This window comes from Peromyscus maniculatus, chromosome 5, assembly GCF_049852395.1.
Source record: "Peromyscus maniculatus bairdii isolate BWxNUB_F1_BW_parent chromosome 5, HU_Pman_BW_mat_3.1, whole genome shotgun sequence".
Lineage (NCBI taxonomy): Eukaryota > Metazoa > Chordata > Mammalia > Rodentia > Cricetidae > Peromyscus > Peromyscus maniculatus.
In genome coordinates, this window is record NC_134856.1 from 138920659 (window position 1) to 138939489 (window position 18831).

The 18831-nt window shown below is 48.3% G+C and overlaps 1 protein-coding gene across 2 annotated transcripts in view; it reads right to left on the bottom strand.

The window, feature by feature from the left end:
* Spock1 (SPARC (osteonectin), cwcv and kazal like domains proteoglycan 1) overlaps nucleotides 1-13976 on the bottom strand; it is a 494127-nt gene extending 480151 nt beyond the window's left edge. Inside the window, exons 1-2 of one of the 2 annotated variants that reach the window (XM_006976754.4) lie at nucleotides 13823-13976; nucleotides 13034-13219 (exon numbers count right to left, since the gene is read on the bottom strand). In XM_006976754.4, coding sequence (XP_006976816.1) covers nucleotides 13034-13219 — 186 coding nt within the window. In that variant the 5' untranslated portion in view covers nucleotides 13823-13976. Of the gene's footprint in view, nucleotides 1-13033; nucleotides 13326-13822 lie in introns of both variants that reach the window. The other variant, XM_076573439.1, reaches the window with a different exon arrangement.
* Nucleotides 13977-18831: the final 4855 nt, after the last annotated feature.

An 18831-nucleotide genomic window follows, 5' to 3' on the forward strand; every position in this document is an offset into this window, starting at 1 on the left:
CCACAGGTCCTCTGACCTCTATAGATGTACCTTTGTGAATGTGTCATCCCCACAAATAACTATTTTTTACAGTGTTAAAGCCTACTGGACGCACAGAGATGCCATGCAAAGAGCTAATATCACCTACATATTGGACAAAAGTGAGTTATTTTCTTCTTTTTTTTTCTGTACCATCTTACTTTTCTTTAAAATTATCTATTCCTTTAAGTTGGGAAAAGAACACTATAAAGCCAAAAGAACAACAAAATCCCCCAAAGTACAAACACATCTTTTCTATATTCCCCTTACCCTACTTTTTATCTATAGCACTCAAAACACTACCATGTCTTTAACTGCTTTCACTCATAAGCTCAGCTTTCTCCCTCTCCATCCCCATCTCCTCCTCTCCTACACCACACACACACACACACACACACACACACACACACACACACACACACACACACACTCCATAAGGCTAGGCAAGTGCCTTAAAAACAATAGATGCTCAGCATAGTTCTTACTTAGATCTGTGGGTTGATTATAGGTTTGCTTCTGGTTTTTATTTTTAATTGCATGTGTTGCTACCACTGAATTTTCATTCATTAGTAGTGAAAGAAATTGGCCTAACCACTGTGGGAAATGGTCCAACCACTTCCCTTAAAGCTGAATGCTCCCTTGTCTTTTGGTAACCACTGAATTCCACAGCAGGTATGTTCCTGGGAACCTAGGCCACCCAAGGACATGCCCATGACAGTATTCATGTGTAATAAACCTAATGACCTTAAGTGCCCTTGATAACAAGTCGACCACGTTTGGGTTGTTCATAGCACGATGAAAAGGAAAAGATATCACCTATTCAAACCACATAGCCAGTTTGGTGAATGAAAACAGACAACAGAGTGAGTCCTCAGAGACCCATCTGTAAAAATACAAAAGCAGGCAGAAGTCACATGCTGTTAGACATCAAGAGAGTTCTTCTTCCTAGGGGAGGGACAGGCAGGAATCCCAAGGTCCACAGGATGAACTTCTCAACATTGTCTCTCAGTTTACAGCTGTGTGACTGTGCTTGCTTTGGGCCTCCTGTGATTGGTGTGTGCTACACTCCTGTGAAACATGCCCACCCCAGTAATGCAGGCCTGTGGTGGTTATATCTCTATGAACAACGGGCTTCAGCCTAGAGACTTCATGAGGCTAATATCACCACACCAAAACACCTGTGAGCACATCAGGTTGGGTGCCTTTCAAACCACCCATCTCAATGTACAGACTAGCACATGTACACACACACACACACACACACACACACACACACACACACACACACACACAGTGTTTAGGTCCCCAGAGTCAGGCAAAATAGTAGCAGTTGTTCACACATTTCAATATAAATCCAGGGGAGCTAATTTGACAACAGACACACATACATTAAAACTAAACTGTCCCCTGGAGATATGGCCCAGAGTCTCAGGAAGTAGAGAGCCCAGTGTGTCAGGCTCAGGTGGTCCATTCAGAGGCATGTTCTTTGCAGAATGACTTCATACAGGGTTCTCCAACCTGTGCCTTCTGCTTATCTCAGGCAGGAGCCATGTTTGTCTCCATGCTGTGTCTAAGCACAGCCTGGTCTTGTGGGATATCTGTACACTATGTGAATATGTACTGCTGTGATTGGTGTAATAAAAAGCTGAGCAGCCAATAGCTAGGCAGGAGGTATAGGCGGGACTTCTAGGCAGAGAGAGAACTCTGAGAAGAGGAAGGTGGAGTTGCCAGCCAGATATAGAGGAAGAAGGACAAGCAGGAGGAGAGGTGACAGCCATGAGCCACACGGGATATAGATTAATAGAAGGGGGTTAATTTAAGTTACAAGAACTAAGCCTAAACCATAGGCCAAGCTTTCACAATCAATAAGAAGTCTCAGTGTCGTTATCTGGAAGCTAACTGGTAGGACAGAGAAGGACTCATTACAGCTTGGCTAGTCATTCTATGTAACAAACACAGAGACAAGAAATCTAACCAACCCAGTAAATCAGTATACCAGGGTCTGGTCTCTGGGAGGCAAGAACGTGGGTCTGGGATGACCACAGAAAGGAGCTGGAGAGGTGGCTCAGCAGTTAGGACACTCACTGCTATTGCTGAGGACCCACGTTCAGATCTCAATACCCACACGGCGGCTCAGCTCACAAATGCCCGTACGTCCAGCTGCAGTGGGTGTGATGTCCTCTTCTGGCCTCTGCAGACACTGCATGCATGTGATGCACATACCTGCATGCAGGCAAACACTCATACACATAAAACACAAATAAATAAATCTTTCTGTAAAATATGTACAAAGGTTTTTCTGGGAAGTTATTTAAACCAGCAGCCCCGGAATACAAAACTTCCACAATTTCCCAAATACCAACCACTGAGCTCAGCAGCTGTATGTTCATGGGGGTGGCATTTCTACTCTTACTCGCTGGAAGTGACACAGGACTCATTCAAGAAGATGGAAAGTGGTACAGACCAGGCCCCAGGGTTACTGCAAGGCTAGATGTTTGTAATGAAAGCAATGCTGTGCCTTGTTCAAAGTGCTGAGCACTGACCATGAAGTCCCCCAAAAGTCCCAAACCACTCAACATGCCCATTGAGCATGGAAAGATCTGGAAAAACCTGGACAGCCCAGAATAATGACATAATGAGAAATCCCACCAGATAGCCACATGCCTTTTTAATAGACTATTTTCTCCCTCTTGGCCATAGGTTTACCAATTTTAGGCACTGTGGATTTACTTTTGATCAGATAAAATTCAACCAAGTGGAGCAAAGCAAAGCTTAAGAGTTGGGTGAGAGGTCAATGGGAAGGCTTCATAACACAGAATCCTGTCTGCTTCTGCTAATGTCCAGGAATTTCCTAAGTTTTGATGAGTCTTTTTTGATGCCCACGATCTTTCCAGAATAATCTGGCCAACCAAAATGACTTGTGTACCAAAATGGTTTAGTATACCAAAGAAAAAGGTAGCAAGCAGGTCTCTGAACCTGACCTGCATGCATTCCTTTTCTACGCCTCCACTGGCGTGCCAGCAGGTATCTGAGGGTGCATCCCCTGAAGAAGTCAGCATTCTTTGTCACATCTACCATTTCTTGTCTTCTGTGATCTTAACATCTCTTCTGCCTCAATGCCTATAAACTCAAGCCAATGTCAGAGTCAATTTCCTTCTGTTCATCTGTGCATAAATCATATCCACTCTGTGATAAAGGACGCAAAATCAGAGTCTTACGGCATTTGCCCTCTGAAGGCAGGGAGATTTCCATTTCAGCTATACACACTCTATCCCTCCACACATACAGAATGATTCCAACCCAATCCAAAGGGAGGCCAGGCCAAATTAGTGATGACCAACTATGGAGGAGGATAAAACAGCAACATGCAGAGGGCTGTGTGGGGCCAGCACACTCTGACCTCACAGCATTGCAAAGTCACTGGCGGGGCTTGCTTCAAATGCAGAATGGAGCCTGCTAGTCAGGACCACCGTGTAGACACGGCATCCAGGAACCTACATTTGACGCACAGTCTGAGTAGTTTTGGTGTAAGTGATTCTCAAGCAGTATTTACAGAGAAATCCTAGAGAATAGTCATTCAGCCCAAATAGCCAGCAGAGTGCCGTTTTCACCTTATACCAACATGGCTGCCACTGACATCAGGGGAAGGAAAGATCCCATTTTCACTATATCTCATTTCTAAGTGTTTTATCTGGGCTGAGATTGCCCAGGACAACTCCAGGAGGCTCCGCTTCTGGTCCCAAACACAAGCAATGCTCAACTCTGCATAAATACCCACTTACCCAACAACGACCCTGCTGGGAATATTGCTGATAAGCCTAAAGTTATTACAAATAGTTGCATAATGTGCCCTTTCCTCCATCCTATTGCACTAAAGAATAATTCTTCTTTTATATACGAGTGGGTTTTTTTTAAGTTTTATTTTTATTTTATGTGTATGTTGAGTGCCTATATCCGTGACTGTGCACCATGTGCATGTCTGGTGCCCACAAAGACCAGAAGCAGGCATCAGGTCCCCTGTAACTGATTACAAAGGATGCTGGGAACTAAACCAGGTCCTCAGCAAGTGGTTCTTACCACTGAGCCATCTCTCCAGCCCCAAATACATTATTTTCCAAGCAGCAGATCAATGTCCTGAGGGACACATTCACAGAGAATTTGTCAGAAGAGTGACCCAATCAAGTTAATTTTCACATCTGTGGATGCATCATTCCCCCGCACACACACACTTAAGAAACCATTAATCTCATGTCTGCCAAGGAGATATAGGGAAGACCCATACCCAAGGCTGTAACGTACATATCCCATGAGTGACATGGCAATATGGTTACAGTATACAGTTGTCTCTCCCTACCCTAAATGACCTCTGAGAGTAGAAAGCTTTCCATCTATGACCTCAGAGTCTGGCCTCCACTTGTTTTCAGTGGAAGAGAGGATGGAAAAGAGAGCAAGGAGCATCTCATGAACTTCAATCTCATTTTAAAACCCCAAATTCACAAAGCATCCAGGAAACTCTAAGGCACCTCATTCCTAAACAAGAGACTGAAATGCAGCTCCGAAGCCCTGTTCACTTGACTAGAGGGCAAGGATAAAGACACTAGAGAAGTATGAAGTCCTAGGGTGTGAGGGTAAAGAGGAAAGTCCACACAGCAAACAGTTGCAGAGGATGGCACAGCAAGACTCAAGGAACAGGCAAGCTCCCCAGTGTTTGGGCCATCTGTGCACCCCACTTTCCATCATTGACTTCTTGGTCCCAAAATAATATAATAAATTGAAGATGTGTAAACATGTGGGAGAGAGTTCACCACTTGAGAGAATCCTAGGATAAACACATGTGACGAAAATACCTTAAGGTTTTTCCCACTTCTGGACACTCAGTCCTGCCCATGCTACTGCCTGGGATGGGACACAGCTGCCTCCTCTCCTCCCCAGATCACTCAGGCCATCTTCTGGCTGAGCTTCTATACCTTCACCAGGGATGGAGGCTTTCCCCTAGCCAAAGTGCTCCAGCACGCCTCCTCCCCATTCAGGTTCCTCTGCCTCTCAGCTGTACCTGGGTGACTAAGTACTAAGACAGTCTGTCTCACACAGCACACCAAAGCCCAGGACAGTGTGTACTGTCCTGTTCCCAGCACTCAGTACAGTACACACTGTGTCTGTCTCCTGTTCCCAGCACTCAGGACAGTACACACTGTGTCTGTCTCCTGTTCCCAGCACCCAGGACAGTACACACTGTGTCTGTCTCCTGTTCCCAGCACTCAGGACAGTACACACTGTGTCTGTCTCCTGTTCCCAGCACCCAGGACAGTACACACTGTGTCTGTCTCCTGTTCCCAGCACTCAGGACAGTACACACTGTGTCTGTCTCCTGTTCCCAGCACTCAGGACAGTACACACTGTGTCTGTCTCCTGTTCCCAGCACTCAGGACAGTACACACTGTGTCTGTCTCCTGTTCCCAGCACTCAGGACAGTACACGCTGTGTCTGTCTCCTGTTCCCAAAGCCCAGCAAAGATCTGATGTAACTGGCATTTGAGGAACATTTCCATCCCAACAAAATACCCTTTTCTGGATCAACTTTGTTATTGCTTGTGGTTTCCTAAGCCCTGGGCAGTCTGCTCTGGCTACCACGAATTACAGGCCTCTGACTGCCTTTCATGGGCAGGAACTGACAGCTGGTTATTGGGAGAGAAGGAACAACAGTGTGGCCAGTCCTATTCCTGTTTGCCTGTTGGTTCTAAAGCCAAACCTGGAGCCAGTCAGAATCATCACTAGACCCTGTGGGTGCTGGCCCTGAGGAATGGTGCTGGTCTCACTCGGAGCTGAGAGCAAATGGCAGGTTTCTAATGTACAGGTACTAAGAGGCCACAGTAGTACACTGGCTACCTGGACCATCTGCCTCAGGACCCATCACTCTCTCTACCCATAAGACTAGCCTGGGAAAATTCTAAAAGACAAAATGTTGTTTAACAATTGGCTCAGAGATCCTGGATGTGGGCTTAACATGGGTAGTGATGTAAGTGAGGGATCCTTGGGTTTAAAGGTGTCCAAGGGAGTGCTCCACATAACTAGAATTTTTGGCACAGCTGAGCTCCAAACCCCTCCTTGATATTTCATGATGAGGATTGCCAGTTTGACCTGGGGATGAGAGAACCTAAGTGTCATGTGAAATACAATGGGGAGGCTGCCTCTTCTAGGAGCTGTGAGTGGCAAGTTACAGAGATTTGGCTAATGAAACTGCGCACCACCTTTCAGATGGGCATGAAATAAGAACAGAGTCAAGGACAGTGAGTCAGATTTCCTTTCCATTTAAGCTGGCTTGGACTGGTTTTCAGTCATTTGCATGCTAGAGGCCTCACTAATAAAACAGAACCAACACACTTTAAAAAAAAAAAAAACAGAGGAGCCAGCAGCTCAGAGAACAGATGATTTGAGGCTGCTATAACTGTGTGGAGTTTGGGGAGGGGTGATGGAGCAGTGGGGTACACAGGTGCCTATTGAGGGTCTCTGTGTTCATCTCGTCTTTTCTCTCCACTGCCAAGGGAGAGATGGACAGGTTGTCTTGCTGGGGCTCCTTTCTTCATAGTGGTCACTTCCACAGGAAGATGCAGCCCCATGCAGCCCCAGCTTTCTGCAGGTCCGCCAAGCTCTACCCTGGACATAGACTTACTTGGTTAATAGTGCATTAAAATGGTAAATCTTACAAGAAATGGTATCTCAGACTAGAAACCATCCTGGAAAAGTACCTGCAACCTTGGCAAACTACTTAATCTCTTACAGGAAATGTTTTATGTATCATTATCTAATGTGGGAAAAGAAGGCCATGTGTTAGCATCCAAGTAACTTGCCACCTGACATACAGCACAGAGACACCTCACAATAAGCAAGGGGGCTGGAGCTGGAGCTGGAGAGACACTCCGCAGTCAGGAGGACTCATGCAGAGGACCTGAGTTTGGTTCAAAGCTCCTGCGCCTCTCACTGCAGTTCCAAAGGCTCTGCCCACTTCTGGCCTCCCAGGCTCCTGCATGAGTGCAGTGTACATACAGGCACATATACATACTTTTTTAATGTAAACTCAACCTTACAGAAAATATCTGAATTTAGATAGTGAGTGTGTTTGGTTTGAAATATGTCATATTGAGCAAATAAATGATTTTTTATAAAATACCTAATTTCTAGTTTTCCTCTGTCTCCTCAAGCAAAATAACAGTTGAATTAATGGATAAGTCTTGTCCCTCAGGGACTCTCACAGATCCAATTCTCTATTTGGAGCCACTGCTTGGCTTGGAAAATACCTTTGCCAGCATGTACCAAGGTGCCTGGCCTCCCAGAAATGCATTCCAGCCCTGTCCTGTGTGTAAGGGCTGCAAAGACCAGGGAGAGGTAGAAAACTCAGCTCACAAGGTCGGCAGAGAGAAGAGGTTCTACCACATATGCCAAGAAAGACCTGGCTTCTATCTGCCATGGCTAGACCAAAAGGAAGGTCAGAGAAGACAGGATGTTCGTAGGCCTGTCAACCCTTAAAACTGTTCCAGGGAAGTAATTATCAGTGGTCATGTGGTTCAGAGATTTAAGACAGTGGGTTCATTAAAGGCATTCATTTATGTCTCCTTAAATCTGTTTAATCAAAATGACTTTCTGCTACACTCCATCACAAACCAACCTCATGTGGTGACAAATTAATGACCAATCTGCTAAGCCACACCATCACTTGTCACCAGCACCACCAACAGAGTCAACCCCTGTGCTAGCAGGAAGCCCCACTTGGCCCTGAAACTCACTGTAAGTGAGATGCTATGGTCAGGTGGTCGCTGCCACCCTTTTCTGCCATGGAGACCACCATATCCCACAGAGTGTGGTCCACGTGCGCTCTCATTAGAATTATAAACCCAGGTCACTCAAGAGTAAGATAAATGCCAGCAAAGCAGCACTTCTGACTCTTCAGGCTTACTAGAGGTAATTATCCCGGAGTTAAATGTCAAGGCTGGTTTCATGTGTGCAAAAGAAAGGAAATGTCATGTTTAGTGTAAGCAACGATATTATTTTAATCAAATCAGAAGCTCATTATTAGAAGATAAAGCTTGACACAACCCCGACATTAGCTGTGTCTCCTGGCTTCCCACTGCTCGAGTTCCTGGATGACTGCCCCCAGGCATGAAGTGGGGAGGCCTTGCCCCATGATATGGATGGAGCTGTGGACAGGTACACACCCGAGAACCACTCAGCCCTGTTGGTTGCAAGACCCAGGCCACTCACACCCAGGTGTCTCTAGAATCCTGGCTAAGAAGCTCAGCTCTCTCAATAAATAGGCAAGGATAGTAGTACTCTTTTCATTGGATTGTTATATTAAATAATGCACAGGAAGTGCCTTGAACAATGCCTGACACACTGAATGCTCCATAAATGTTTGCTATTATCTATTTATGCAATGTTAAATCTTTTCCTTACTTCCAGTGGGTATTATCTCCATGAGAAAAAAAAAACTTGCTGCTTTTTAAAGAACATAGAATAAGAAAGAATTGTGCAACAGCCTAAGTTAACGGCATACCAGAGGGTGTAGGAGAGAAAGGATTACATTAAACCTGCTCACTTTTATAGGTCAGAACCGCATACTTAAGAAGTAGTCAAATATTTACAAGGATGAGTGAAATGTAGAAATGAATAGAGGGAACTTGGTGGAAACCAGATCAGACCTGTAGCACTCAGATGTCTCAAACGCAAACCACTGGGAAGCAGGACACAGGCGGCGGGGATGGGAAGCGCTGTGTGGCTTAGACATGCGCTTGCTCTCTGCTTCTTCTGCTGCTGTCGTGTTCCTCAGACTGCCCCGTTCTCCACCCACCAAGACCCCTGTGTTTGTTTTCAATCCTTCAGGACAAACCTGTGCTGCCCACATATTCATAGTCCTCCTCCGCTAGAGTGGTCAACTCACCAGGGACTACCGTCTTGGAGAAAACTGTCTCCCCTCCTGGCAGGCAACAATTGCCGATAGCTCCAAGGCCTGGAGTGGGTTTGTGTGCCCAGCTCCTCTCCGCATGCTGGGATCTGGTCTGGTCTGGCCTCGCTCGGGTTTTGGACATGCTGTCACACCTCTGCGCGCTCACATGTGCAGCTGTCCTGCTAATAGCATCCTTCTTGAGGTTGTATTTGTACAAAAGTCCAGGCCTCCCTCTGGCCAAACATCCCAATTTCTAGTCTTGATAAAGTAATACCAAGCTAAGTAACCACCAGTGTGTGGAGGAACAGCCATCTGGGTGCCTTTATGTCCTTATTGGATCCCTAACTCTAGCCAGCAAGCCATGGGGTAGTTCTAATGTTTAACTGGGGAAAGTGACTGTCCATGTGCTGAGTGACAAGACACACTTCAAAGTGGTAATCCAGGGGCTGCCAGTTCATCTCCAGCAATGTCACAGCACACCCAACACTCAAAAAAACAAGGAACATATTCTTACACCATCCACTTCCAAGCTGGTCCAGACATGACTACCAGTATGTACCGTCACCTCTCTGGAAAAGGTGCTTAGGACCACATGCACACCAATAATCCCAGCACTGGGGAGGCAGAGTTCAAGAGTTCAAGGTCAATCTTGGCTACATAATAAGTTCAATACCACACTAGACTACAGGAGACTGTCTCAAAACCAAAATAAGACAAAACAAAGTAAGGTAACCCTTCGCTGTTAGCTTCCCAAGATCAAAGGTCACTTCTAAATGTGTATCGCCCAAGTCCAACAAAGCAATGTAAGTGGGAGGTGGGTCATTTTTCTTTCACAGTGAATTTCAAAAGCCTGACATGCATCATTACCATATTCTTTTAAAGTGATCAGCAACTTAAAACAAAAAGCCCCAGTTGGGCATGGTGGCACATATCTTTAATCCCAACACTGGAATCTCTTTGAGTTCAAGGCCAGCCTGGTCTACAAAATGAGTTGTAGAGACAGCCAGAGCTATTACACAGAGAAACCCTGTTTCTAAAAGCAAAACAAAAAAAGCCCCAAAATAATAGCCAAGAAGCTAAGGTTTTGTCAACCTGGAGCAAGGACTGGCTCACTAAGAGTGGTCAGGCTGGTCAAGCCTCTGCCACCCTAGCTAGACTTCATCCATTATCCCTAGAGTGGCCTGTGTCTAAAGAAAGCACTCTTCTCTCCCTGGTGTCTGAGGGCCCAGGCTTGTCCAAGCGACACAACTAAAGGTACTTAGACCTGCCCCAAAAGGATGTCTGCTGAGTTCATGACACTTTAAAGAGGTTAATGGCATTCAATTATATCTGAGCCACTGAGGAGACCAGATGATTCCATGAAGCGTAGAAAATGGTTGATGATGGATGATGTTTGCAAATATTTTAACATCTTTGGATGTTTTTAGTGGCTTGCTGAACCAAATTGTCGTCTTTACAAACGACAGGCTGCTGAAAGCACTGGTTTGGCACCTCACTCTGCTCCGGAAGCTTCCCTCTTTCATGCTTAAACCTTGGACCTTTCTTCAAAACAGTCATCAAGGCGGTGTTCTCAACCATCCTGGGAACTGTCTAGTATGTTTGTTTAAAGGATGAATCATAGCGCCTGTCCTCAAAAAGGTGCCTAGCCCAATTGTCACCAGAGAGGCTTCATCCAGTAACAAACGGGTGGTAACAGATTCAGACCCACAGCCAAACCTTAGGCGGAGCTCAGGGAACCCTGCTGAAGAGAGGGAGGAAGGGTCTATAGAAGGCAGAGGGGTCAAGGTCATCACAAGAAAACCCACAGAATCAACTAACCTGGGCTTGTAGGGGATCACAGAGTATGGACAGACAACCAGGGAGCCTGCATGGGGCCAACTTAGCCCCTCTACATACATATCCACAGTTGTGCAGCTTGGTCTACTTGTGGGACTCCTAACATTGGGAGCAGGAGCTGTTGCTAACACTTTGGCTGGCTTTTGGGAACCTATTCCTCATACTGGGTCACCTTGCCCAGCCTAAATACAAGGGGAGGTGCTTAGTTTTACTGCAACTTGATATGCCATGTTTTGTTGATATCCATGAGAGGCCTGCCCCTTTCTGAACAGAAAAGGAGGAGTGAATGAGGGGGGACAGAGGGAAGGTGGGGAAGAGAATGGGAGGAGAGGAGGGAGGGGAGGTCAGGATGTAAAATAAATAAATAATTTAATTAATTAAAAACAAAACAAAAAGCCTGGATGCTGTAGTTCAGCAAACCACCTGGGTTTCATCATTAGTCATGTCCGGGGGTGGGGAGTACAATTTGATCTACTTTTTAAAAGTCAGGACCACCCAAAACAAAAAGAAAGAAGCCATTCACTTTCTTAAAATGAAAAGCTAAATGGGAATAAGGACATTAGTACTCATGACATATTGAGGATACAGACCTTTGCACAACCCAAAGACCCAACAGGTACAAGTATTTTCACCCCACCCATTATTCCCTGTCCCAAAGCACCCACCCAGCAAAGGTGGCCCATCCTCTAAACCAAGTCCAATTTGCCCAGGTCTGTAAGAGTTCATCATGTACCTGGTTCCTCAACTCTAGCTGAAATGTAATAATTAAACAAAAGCAAAACAGTGTCTATACCTCCCCCATGCTCCATTCCAACCTGGCTAGGAATGGGAGTATCACAATCTGGCCATCAAAATCATAAATGGGCCGTAGATGGCTAAGAGAACTTATTGGGAACTGTGAGATGCAGCTGGAATCTGCCTGTTGGGATTCAGCAGGCAGATCTGCTGTAAACAGCCCCAAATAACCAAGGATACTCAGGGTGTGTTTGAAAACCTCTTCCCTGAAGAAGCTGCCCACCATCCACTCCAAAGAGGAGAAGGGGCTGAGAGCGCATATAAGCAAGTCTGCACTCAAGGCTAAAGTTGCTTCTGCCTCTGGAGAGGTTGCTATTTAGAAAGCACAGGCAAACATCTGGAGCCATTCAGTTCCTCAGAGACCTGCTCCCTAGGGAGGGCGGGGAGGGACACTGAGAACGGGGCTTTAAGAAACCCAGTGGAGAAAAGTGTGCAGCCACCTCTCTCCACTTCCGTATTTAAGCCGTGCCCTGTCATGAGAACAAGGGGTTCGGTGGTACCGGCCAGGTACTTTAAAATACATATACTGCTTGTTAAAAATGTCATAACATATAAACTGAAAACAAACAAACAAAAACAAAAAACAGCAATGCATTTGAACATAAAAGCTTTACTCATTGTAAGTCTTGGATATTTTTACAATATTGAAAGCATCTTGAGGACAGGGATTCCTAATGTCCCCTGGAAGTGCTTGCCCCCTTCCACCCAGTAGAATCTTTGAAGAAGCTGTGATCAGGTACTGCTGGGGGGTGGGAGGGAGACTGGCTGCTGGAACGACTGTGCCAGATGCTTCTTGCCCCATCTTCTGGGGGCGCAGAGGTACGTGGGAGCCAGGACTGGGCCGCAAACAAACAGAAGCGCCCCTGATGCCTGGCAGTTTCTCCTCCACATCCCAGCACATCGTGGGGAAAAGGGACGGATTCCCTGGGCTGCCTGCTCCCTTTTCCCTTCCACTAAAGTCTGGAAGACTCCAAACCACTACACTGTTCCCTGACATTTCATCAAGCTCATTGCCATGAGACCCCCAAGACTCCCCTCATGCCTGCCACATCTGGCTCCCTAATAAATGAGCTACGCTCATCCAGTGGGGATTTTTGTCTGACGCAAAATCACTGCTGCTCCTGGGAGCTTCTCTCTAGGGCTTGGTAAAGTCAGTCTGCCATCCGGAGCTCTCAGACACTTTGAAGAGCCCCTCTCCCCAAGCTGCTTAAGGTTCGCGCCCTGTTTCCATGCAGACAGCTGCGTCAATCCTACAAGTGCACACACCTGGACCACAGGTAGCACGCAAGAGCATCCAGCCTTCCAAGTTCTCTTTAAAGTTCCTCTCAGGTTAGACCTATGGACTGTGGACCTCCGTGGGAGATTTGAATCTACCATCCCTACCCCTTCACCTGCCTCTGAGCTTCCCCTATTTTCCACCCCCAGAGAGGGTGGCAGCTGTACTCACGTCTCGGAAACGGTTCCAGTACTTATCACGGTCATACTGGGAGACGGTGCTCAGCCACTGGTCATTGTCTAGGAAATTGGCGTTGTTGAGGGCCGCGCCGCCTGCGAGCGCGTCCAGGTGCCGGCTGTCCACTTGGAGGAAGCACCACGCCGCGGCGGCCGCTGCGAGCACCGCGATCGCTGGCATCTGGGGGCAGGGTACACGGGCGTGAGCCGGCGACAACAGGACGACCTCGAGCCCCTCGCTCCCTCCGGGGGGTCTGGGCGCCTAGGGAGCGCACCAGCTGCAACGCCTAGGATCACAGTGGGGACAGGGTGGTCCCTCGCACACCTGGGACGGAGGCTGCACCTGGAGAGCCCTTATGAATGGAGACAGCTACAAACGCAGAGGCTAGGTCAGGGAATCGGGGCTGCTGTCAAACTATAGAGGACCCTCTCACCTGCTCTCAGATGAGCGGCGTCAGTACCTCTCCCCAAAACCCGGATGCTCAATGTGCCAGCCGCACTCCCACAGACGGGGCCCACAGCTGTGGGGCAGGGATAGGGATAACGGGGTTCTGAGCATCATCCCAGGCTCTGGCAGATGGGGGCTTTTAGGGTGCTCTCAAGCCGGGCCTCCCATTCCCAGCCTAGGCGAAGGTCCTCCTGTACCCTGCCCGCTGCTTCTGTGCAACAGGGGCGCGCAGAGATGCCCCCAGGCCCTGACCCTGTCGGCCCCGGGGATGGCCTCCGGAAGGTCCCAACTACGCCAATACGCCAAGTTCGGGCTCAGGGTTCTGCGGACACGTACCTTGGGGGCCCGCTCGAGTCCCGGTGACCGAGTTGCTGGGGCTCCTGTGCAGCGGTGGCTGGGAAGGCTGCTGCCCGGCTCGTTCCCCTGCGCACCTGCCGCCTCTGCGCGTCCGGCCGCTTTGTGAGCCCGCAGCGCTCTGGCTCGGCTCGGGCGCGGCGTCCGCGGGCGGAGAAGCCCGAGCTCATAGCCGAGGCCTCTGGCGCCCCCTGGCGGCTACGTGATGCTCCGCGGTCCCATCCCGGAGCATGATTCATTCGCAGCTCTCTGCAGGACTGACACAGATTTCAGGTCGAGGGAAACGAGGTTATAAGGCCAAGAAGTGGCCAGTATTGGGAGACTCTCCAAGGGCAAGTGGTCGGGACACCTGGCTCAGAATCACTTTGGTGGGTAGGGGAGGCAACTTTCTGAATCAACATCGCTTAACAGGGTCTCCAAGAGTCTGCACTTTTAACGAGCCCCTGGGTGCATCTTGTGCACAGAAATACTTGAGTGAATTCCTCCACTCCCTCGGCCAAGCCATGCACCCAGCATCTCTGAAGTCTGGTCCTCACCCACAGCCACCCGTGGGAGTCCTTTGTAACCATGCTCCATCTTCAGGGACAGGGCAGAGTTCTGAAGCAGGAGGCTGGCCTTGCCCCAGCCCTCGCTCCTCTTCCCAAATACTCAGCCATGTTTGCCTAAATAGGGCTGTGAGGGACTTAACACGTTGCCCGTCCTGAAAACAGGGGCATCCCCTGCCTGCTTCTCTGTACAGCTGCAGCCGATGCCCAGTACTGTTAGGACAAAACTGACGCCGCCCACACTCACACACCCACACGCATGCATGCACGCACACACTACAAACTCAAACACCTTCATGATGCTTTCCTGAGAAACACTGAACAGTCAGCTGCAATCCTAGCCCCCTCTAAACCTGGCCTTTGCCTCCTTACCTCTTCCTCTCACGATTTCCACCTCTTATTCTCACTTCCTACTCAGGCTAGCCCTAGGGTCAGACCCCAGTGGCAATGGTCTCCCTCCAGCACTGGACTCACTTTGGTCAAACTGGAGCCAACTGGAACCTACGAATGCATTCTGCAGCCGCCTCATCCATTTGTTCAGAGATTCCCGGTGCCTGTGATGCAGGCCAGGACCTCAGTGATGCTGTCCTGAGAACACAGTGCTTCCCGGGCTGCAAGCTCAGCACACTTGAGATCACTTATTCCAAGTGAAACCTCCTTATGGGCTAGAACTGTATGACAGCATGGGCTGTCTTGCTCGTGGCTGCCCCTCAGTGCCCAGGGTACAATTCATGACAAACAAGCACTTGGTATCAGATGAAGTCTGAGCGAGCCACACCTTTCAAGGTGCCACTACAATAATGTGGTCAGTTGTGAGTTGTGCTGTAATAATTTGGCTATGGATGGCATAGTTTAAGCTGGACTGTGATTTATAAGCATAGGCTTGTTTGCAGCTACTGTACACTCTGGGAAGCCTCAATAGGAGAGATGTGGAGTCCTTTTTCTTGTTGGGAAAACACTTCACCCAGGATGTATCTCACCACAGGAACATAGTGAGTATCTGGTGTCATAGCCTGAGTGAGAGACAGGCTTGGGGATGGCAAGGAGAACGCACTTTACATTTAGAGGACTGTGCAGTCATTACCTCTGCCCTGTTCTGAAGAGTCATCTCCAGATGTCATTCTTGCCTTCTCACATCCAGTTCTTTAATCAAGCCATCTTAATCTACCTTTGGGCCAACTAACTGAAGTGATTTGTCACATCAGCAGCCTCTCCTGCTCAACCCTGGGCTGTTTTTATGGGCTCCAGGCTTTCTGGTCCTCAAGTGTCATCCTCCATCCATGCCATGCTCCTTGGCGAGCATCCCTGGACTCTATTCTCCCACCACAGCATCCTTTCCCGAGACATCTGCATCCCCTGTGGTCTCACACTGAGAGTCTGTAAGTCAACCCCAGCCCACAGTGGTTGCAAGGCTTGCCACTATATACCCAGCTTCATGCTCAATATCTCAGGGTGCCCCACAAAGCATACTGTTTCACACCTGTATCCCCAGGTTTATCTCAGAACTTAACAATCACTGGACACTCAATAAATCCAATGATTGGATGGATGGAGCAAGTAAATTCCATAAGCCTAATGTATCTCTAAGTTTAAAACTCCCATCTCCAACCTTTGGTTCTGCAGGGCAAATCTCTGGTTTTTCTGGGAAGACCTGTCCCTAGTTTAATTAGAGGGCATCTGCTCTTGGCCAGGTGCCAGCCTCACAACTGGAATTGTCCCTGTAACCACTGCGCATAGGAAGGGCAGCCAGTGCCGAACAGGCAGGAGAGGGGGTGTCAGAGCTGGCCTGAGCCAAGAACAGACTTAACCTTGTCGTAGGGTGAGGAGGCTGGCAGCTGGACTCCTGCCATCCGCTCAGCCAGAACTCATGGAGGAATGTCAGATCCATTCGGCTGTGAGAAGCATCCAGGACCAAATCAATACTGTGCCTTGGGGCTGTATTTCTGCTCTTCATTGGCTCGCATACAAGTATAATAACTCCTTGTTTTAACATAGTTCTCATTTCCAAGGAGCCCACATGTTTTATTTTCAGTTTAGTGGATCCTCAAACATGTGCTCCTGGCTAGACTGGAGTAGACAGAACTGTCGCCACTTTCTGCCGAGGAGAGGGGCTCACAGGGAGAACTATGGAGGTCAGAGTGATGATCTAGCCTGGAAAGTCTAGGGGTAGCACCCCCCGAGATGCTCTGCTGGCCAGGATGGGCTCCGCCTGCTGAAAGGGGTGCACTGCTTTGCTGCCTGCCTGGATTCCTCTTAGCTACAAACTCATTTCTCTCTGACAAGCGGCGTCTCCATTCCAGTGCCTCTGCTGCTCCGAATTCAAAATGTCAACAGTGGGATGCTTGAGTCTCATCTCTGGTCAAGCTTGCCCCCGACCTGTGTCCCCACATTAGGAAAGCACCTCCCACCCCCAACATCAACTCTGACCTTCTCAGCCCCCACCTTGAATGACCTTGCTGTCTGGGACTACTCTAATCTTGAATTCTGACGAGCTCTCCCTCCCTCACAGATGCTTCCCTGCACCTCTCCCCTGCACTGAACAGAGCCCTTGGCCAGGGCCTCCATCTTCTGGTCATCAGAAAATTCACTCTGCACAGGCGCTTTAGAGTCCTCTGTCCGTGTAAATGTGACCCCCTTCTCCATAGTTACCACTCTTGCTGTCTCCTCTGGACAAATACCCGCACCTCAGCTTGAGGTCCTATCCTCCTGCTGCCCCCACCCCACCCATCTCTGCCTTCTGCTATGATCACCCACCCTAGCCTCTACAGAGCCTCTCCTGTGGGCTCCCTACAGCCTGCATGCTCTCCTCTCTGCCCACCATTCTACTAACAGCCTGGCCTCCCCTTCAGACCACAGCATCAACCCAGGTCCTCAGACACAGCTTCCCCAACCCCCACAACCTTAAAGACCTCAGAACTACTTCCCATCCATCTTTCAGCAGACACTCAGCAGACACACTCAGCAAAATGAAGTCATGGTCTCTTTCGGATCCATTCTACTTGCTACTAAGTCCATAGTGCTTTACAAAGCCCCACCTGCATAGTAGGTGCACAAGAAACACTGACTTAATCAGGATTGCGTGCTCAAAACTCTGCACATAGTAGGTAAACAGCCAATGCTGACTGAGGGAATGAGGCTCAACTTTCAGCGGTTTTTATTTCTTTCAAATCTCAGAAGCAAAGAAGCTCCCAGGTTTATGTTGGAGATTTTAGACCACAAAAGCTCCTTGGGTGGAGGACGGGGACGTGAGAGAGACATGGCTTTGCACTCTGGGCCATTCTGTCATAAAGGTGATGCCGTAGTCTATCCTGCCCTAAGAAGAGGAGGCATGAAATAGATGTATTTCTTGTCACCATGGAAAACAGCTCGCCCAGCAGGGCCTGTAACTTTTATGAACACATCGATTTCACCTATTGATTCTATGTGTTCGCAGAGCCAGGTTCACTCCATCTCCCACATCCCCACAGCCATCCCTCCTCCCTCCTATACATGCCTTCTTGCTTTCTTCCCCTCTTCAGAGCCACAGTGAATGGACGACCTAGCTCAAGTAAGTGAGCAGATCACAAAGAAAAGAAAAGTGCCAGAACTCTAGTAGCCAATCAACCACACAGGGTCAAAGTACAGGGGTCCAACGTCCTCCTCAAAGAGAAAAACCATCTTCACAGTACCAATACTGACAACGCAGCTGATACTGCATGAGTATGCTCACATGTCAAAACAACCCTCATGCTATCTGATGTCAACCCCATGGCAAGCCTCTATGGAGTGGATGTGGTAGCAAGTCCCCTTAATCAGATGAAAACATTGAGTCTCGAGTTGTACTAACCATCGTATTAGCCCATACTACCTGAGACTGGGTAATATATAAAGAAAATAAGTTTAACTCAGTTTTGGAGGCCGAAAGCCCAGAATTGAGTGCCCACATCTGTTTGGTTTCTGGTGAGGGCCCCCATCTGTGTCAAAACACAGGAGACAGATGGAAAGGGAAATACGTAAGTGCAGAAAAGCCATCTGCAGAGGGTGGCCTTACTTTCTGACAACCCATGCTCTTGAGAACGAACTCTTCAAGCCTGGCATTCACCCATCAAGAGGTTTTCTTTCTTTGGACCCCCAGTAGCCTAATTACCTCCCAGTGGACCTTGCCTCTTAAAGTTGTGCCCTCTCTCAAAATTACACAGTGGGTACCAGGCATCCAGCACACAGACCTCTGGGGAGGGAAATCATATCCAAACCTCACATCACTCCTCCTAAGTCACCAGGTCAAGGAAAGAGCTGGGATTTGAACCAAGAACCACCTCTGCTGGTTTCCACTGCCGTGGCACTCGACTGTGCCATTTCTCACTGTGACTTGTGGGGTCCCTCACCTGCCTCAACGTATCAACAGCATAGTAAAAAGTCATTGTTTAATATAAATACGTTTTTATTAATGCACATACATACGTGTGT